The sequence below is a fragment of the Lucilia cuprina genome, chromosome 3 (genome assembly GCF_022045245.1).
Source record: "Lucilia cuprina isolate Lc7/37 chromosome 3, ASM2204524v1, whole genome shotgun sequence".
NCBI classification, from domain to species: Eukaryota; Metazoa; Arthropoda; class Insecta; order Diptera; family Calliphoridae; genus Lucilia; species Lucilia cuprina.
The window spans coordinates 63,583,727-63,589,726 of record NC_060951.1 but is presented as its reverse complement, the minus strand read 5'-3'; the positions used below and the strand labels follow the sequence as shown (position 1 = coordinate 63,589,726).

Sequence of the window (6,000 nt, the reverse complement as noted above, 5' to 3'; positions counted from 1 at the left end):
AGCTAAAAAAAATACTATAGAAATGAATTCAGCAACAAAATTTTCCATAAACATGTATTCAGCAAACGTATTCAGTAAAGAATTTTTTAACAACAATTTCTTCTACGAAAAATATAAATATTTATGCGTCCAGCATAAACATTCTATAAACATTTTTTTAGCTTTAAGGTATTCAGCAACAATTTTTTTTATAAAAATTAATTCAGCAACATAGTTTATACAAATAAAATATATTCAGCAAGAACTTTTTTCTATGAACATTTATTAAGCTTTCAGTTTTTCATAAAAATACATTCAGCAAAGAATGTTTCTATAAAAATCAATTCAGCACTATTTTGTTTTTGAAAAATGTAACTGTGAAGGTATTCAGCAACAAATTTTTTTATAAAAATTAGTTCAGCAACATAGTTTATACAAATAAAATATATTCAGCAAGAACTTTATTCTATGAACATTTATTAAGCTTTCAATTTTTCTATAAAAATACATTCAGCAAAGAATGTTTCTATAAAAATCAATTCAGCACTATTTTGTTTTATAAAAATGTAACTGTGAAGGTATTCAGCAACAAATTTTTTTATAAAAATTAATTCAGCAACATAGTTTATACAAATAAAATATATTCAGCAAGAACTTTATTCTATGAACATTTATTAAGCTTTCAATTTTTCTATAAAAATACATTCAGCAAAGAATGTTTCTATAAAAATCAATTCAGCACTATTTTGTTTTTGAAAAATGTAACTTTGCTATACAAAACTGTTCTAAAAATAAAATAAAAATACATATATTTCAAAAATGTAATTAATTACAGAATCGTGAGGCCATGGAAAAACTCGAAGAATTAGAAACATCAAATAATCATCTACTCAAACGTTTGGACAAATTAAAGAATGCCAAAAGTGCTTTGCTCAAGGATCTCTGACCAATATATGGAGGATATCAGCAACAACAACAACAACAGCAGCAGCATCAGCGTATGTCTCAAAATAACACTACAACAACAAAAGCAACAGTAGTAGCAACAAAAGCAACAACTAATAACGTTGATAGTGAGAATACAATGGCAACAAATAAACAATATTCTACATCACCAATTCATCAGCAAAATCATAACAAACAGCAACAACAAACGCCATATAATTACAAAACGAATGTGACGCGTACTAATGACAATGCCGCCACCGATGTTAGTAATAATACCGTCGCCGTGGCCCCCTCATCCTCCTCCGTAGCCACACAAAAAACGATGACAACAAACTCGTATACAAATAGTAGAAGTAATAGTAGTAGTAATGGGCATTGAGTTGAGAAAAAAATAACGAAACAATTTGAAACAATTGGGCATCAAAGTAGATCAATCAAGCAAAAAGACGTTTGAAATTTAGTAAGAAAAAAAAAGAGAAAAACAAATTATGGTGTTTTACAACAATTTAATAAATGTTGTAATTAAGAAACACAAGCTTTTACAAATATTATTAATGAAAAATGTCAAACAAACATCTTCCAAAATCATTAAGAAACACACACACACACATTTATATTAAAATAGAATTGAAAGAAGTACCACAGTAACACTTTTACATACATTTATAATTTATAAAGAAAACCATTTAAATATACATACATATATACAATAGATAGATATATGTATAATTAGTTATACATATGTATTTAAACACAATTAACTTCACACACATAGAGGTTTCTTAAAATTTTTAAAATTTAAGAAAATATGATGATGATTTTATGATTGTTTGCAGCTTTTGATTTTTGAGGAGTAGTATAAAGGCTTGGTGCCTTTCTTTTAATCTCAAGTATTTGCTTAAACTTAGTTTAAACTATAAATGCATTTTAATTAAGAAAAGTTTATTTTTTCATTACTTTAATACAGAGTTTAAACATGACACATTTAAAACTGCCTGGCATATATGCTGCATGCTTAGCATATTACGCACAAGTTTAATTTTGAAAACCAGTTTAACTCACAGGTCAAAAAATAGTCCAGAAAACGTTTATACAAAACTTTTAAATGAAACCTTCAACTATAGTTTTTGTGTTTTATGCTCTTTTTTACCATTCTTGTTGTTTTTATAATCTGCAATCTTTTAACTGCCATATTTTTGTCATTTTTAATTCCACTTTCTTTAATTACCTCAAATTAAAGTTAAATCTTGGTTAAAGTCTCAAGTTATCGAAAAAAAGTATAATTATATAAAGTCCACTAAAAACGTACTTTTTCTAAACGAAAATTTTAACATTAATGTTACTTTCCTTTAAAAAAATATGATAGTTTATCATTCCATCCTTTTTTAATAAACAATAATATTTAAAAACAAATAAGAAATTTATTTAAAATATTAAGTTTTTCTTTTTCCGAATTCATTATTTCATTGTTTTTTATGATTGCGTTTTCTAGCTTTTAACTTAGGTTTAATTGGCAAATAACACTCAGTTAAACTAAAATAATAAGGGCGGGTTTCTTACTACTCAGTTAAACTAGACTTAACTTGCTGTTATATTACACTCGAGAACAAATTTATGCCAACTTTAACCGATGATTGTGTTTTTCAGTTTTGGATATAAGTTCAGTTAACTTTGTTAGTATTGCCAACTTTTCACTCAAAAACATAAACAATGAACAGCTGTTTTTTGCAAATAATACTTTTGTAAAATGAAAAATTTTGGAAAAATGTTAAAAAACATTTAAAACAATAATAAATAAAACAAAACAAATCAGAAAATTGTAATTCAATTAAAATATTAAGTTTTTGTTCTTCCAAAATCATTGTTTTATTGTTTTTGTTAATTTTGTTTTCTCACTTATAACTTAAGGTTAATTGGCCAATAACAATCAGTTAAACTAAGATAATAAATAACGTTACTGTTAACTAAAAAACACAAAACATATATTAAACTAGGTTTAAACAAAGAATATAGATTATCTTTATTTGAAAACCCCGCCCTAAGTAAAGTTACTGAAAAACACAAAACATAGTTTAAACTAAGTTTAAACAAAGAGTGTAGATTGTTTTTATCAGAAAAACCCGCCCTTAATGAATCTTTTCTTAATCTAGTTTAACCAAGAGTTAAAGAACTATCCCTTCATCCTGAAGAATAATGGAAAAAAAATGAATTAAATTCTTTTTCATAAGGTTAAATTGACAGTATTTATACAAAAAATATTTTAATCGGCAACTTTCGGTAAAACGATAACCGGAGGGTGGAGGGTGATAAAATTTTGATTTTTCCAAAAAAAAAAAAAAAAAAAAAAAAATATAAGGTCTTTGTTTAACAAATAATTCGTTTTAGTTAAACAATGACTTTAACTAGGTTTAACTAAGAAGTTAAAAACTGACTCTTTAACTATGTCAAAAAATTGAAATTAATCAGCAGCCAGTTTTAAGAAAGGTTACGTTTTAGCACTTCGTGTGATAATAAATTTGACATTCAAAAGATCGAAGAATGTTCAAAAGTCATAAGAATTCGTTGAAAATTTTAGAAAAAGTTTCATTCAAAAAAAAAAAAAAAATCGAAAATTCGAACTTTAATGCGAATAAAATTTAGAACCTTTAGCAAGTTCTTTAAAACCTGAGAAATCATAAAAATGTGATTTCTTAGATTTTTTACATTACAAATTTTGAGTAAAAATTTAAAATTTTACTAAAAATTTTCACTGTGGCTGCTTTTTAAGCTATATTCCAAAATTCGAACTTAAGTTCGATAGTGTGTTCGAAAAATGTAGAAAGTTTTAAAAATGTTTAGAAAATCGTAAGAATTTATAAAATTTTAATTTTTATTTTATTTGAAGTAAAATTTTTCTAACACTTTGGGAAAATTGAACTTAAGTTTGAAAAATGTAAGGAGAATTTGAAATTCAGAAAGAAATTCTAGTTTTATTTGAGATCAATTGCCGAAAACTTAAATCATAAAATCTTCATTATATTTTCAATACTTTTTTCGAAATCTCTATGTAAAAACATTAAAATCCAAGAAAAACTGACTAACCACAACATATTAAATATTTGTTTCTTTTTGTAATTATTATGCTCTGCACTGCTCTCTCGCTCTCTATCTCTATATATTTCGCTTTTTTATATAACATTTTTTTTTTTAATAACAATTTAAAAGCCAAGCTACATTTAGTAAATGTAGAGTAAACAAAAATGTAGAAAACAAATTTGTTTAATAGACACACACACCCACACTTATAAACAATATAATTATTTTAATTTTAATTTTTTTTGTAGTTGAAACATTTTTATAACTGTTTTGTTGAAAATATTTAAATTTTAGCGCTTTTTTTGTAATTTTGAAGTAAAAAAAGGAATATTTAGCTGTTATGTATTAAAAAAATAAAGATTTTGTATTTATAAAAAAAAAAACAAACAAACAAAAAACACCACATAAAACAAACAAAACGAAATTAATAAGTACTAACAAACACAACAAAAAAACAACTCTAATTTTTGTATTTAAAAAATATAATAAAAATAATTTCGTTTAAAGATAAAGGAAAAAAAGTGAAAACTGAAACTAAAGTGAATATAAAATTTTATATTAATTTAACTTATAAATGGCCATAAGTAAATAAAAAAAATCGAAAAATCTAAATTTTTTTCTAATTATTAAGTTATAAACATTATTATATTTTAGTAACTAAAACTTAAATTATTTTTATGCTAAAACAAACAAACAAAAACTTTTGGCTTGTATTTTTTTTTTAATTTTTGCTATAATCTCTTTTTATTTTAAATATTTGGTTTTAAAAATCGTTAAGTACTTAAAAAAACACAAAAAAAAACAAATGTTGTAATATACATAAAAATAACACAAAACATATAATAATTATCATTTATATTCAAAATCCAAACACATTATTTTATAAATACATAAATGTATTATATATATATTGAGCCAAGTTTAAAACAATTTTTTTAAAACTTTTTTTTTATATAAAATTATTATAAAAAAAATAAAAAAAATCTTGCCAACAATTTTTAACGTTTAATTGTGCTACTGGTCCCCTTTCTGGTAATTGTGTCTAATGTTTAATTATAAATTAATAGAATTGTTAAACAAAATTGATGTCCCTTTTAAAAAATGTAAGATCCAAGATACATGAACATTTTTCTTTTCCATTGCTTCGCTCAATATTCTAAAAACTGAAAAATTAAAAAGAAATCACTTAAATTAATATAAACGAGTAAAAAAATATTAATAAACGAAATTATCACAACACAAAAAACAAATAAAAAATAAAAAAAACTTAAAAAATATATAAAATTTTTTTGTTGTTTTTATTTGTGTGGGAAACTTACCCCTACTATTTAGTAAAATAAGATTTTTATTGAAATTTTAGTGAAAATTTCAATTTTTAGTAAAAATTTCAATTATTAGTGAAAATTTACATTTTTAGTGAAAATTTCAATTTGCTAAAATATTTAATTTTTAGTGAAAATTTTAATTTGCTAAAATATTGCATCCCCTATTATGTAAGTCGTTGTCGACACCAAGTCGACGTCGACTGTAAAAAAAGCCTTTTTTTTAGGGTGGGTTTTACTGATAGAGATAATCTTAATTTTTTGGTTAAACCGGGTTTAATATATCTTTCGTGTTTTTCAGTTATCAGTGAAGTTACTTATTATCTTAGTTTAACTGAGTGTAATTGGCCAATTAAACTCTAGTTATATGTGGAAAACACAATTAACAAAAACAATAAAACAATGATTTCGGAAGAACAAAAACATAATGTTTTAAGTAAATTGCAATTTTCTGATTTGCTTTGTTATATTTATTATTGTTTTAAATGTTTATTTAACATTTTTCCAAAATTTTCTATTTTACAAAAGTATTGTTTGCAAAAAACAGCTGTTCATTGTTTATGTTTTTGAATGAAAAGTTGGCAATACTAACAAAGTTAACTGAACTTAAATCTAAAACTGTAAAACACAATCATCGGTTAAAGTCCGCCTAAATTTGTTTCGAGTTTAATCTAAC

The 6,000-nt window shown here is 23.7% G+C and overlaps 1 protein-coding gene across 6 annotated transcripts in view; it reads left to right on the top strand.

Moving 5' to 3' along the window:
- Window positions 1-1,517, top strand: part of LOC111691109 (leucine-rich repeat flightless-interacting protein 2) — a 17,277-nt gene extending 15,760 nt beyond the window's left edge. For all 6 annotated transcript variants that reach the window (XM_046945482.1, XM_046945480.1, XM_046945481.1 and 3 more), the window contains one exon: window positions 815-1,517. In XM_046945482.1, the coding sequence (XP_046801438.1) occupies window positions 815-925 (111 nt within the window). In that variant the 3' untranslated portion in view covers window positions 926-1,517. The remainder of the gene's footprint in view (window positions 1-814) is intronic.
- The last annotated feature ends 4,483 nt before the right edge of the window (window positions 1,518-6,000 follow it).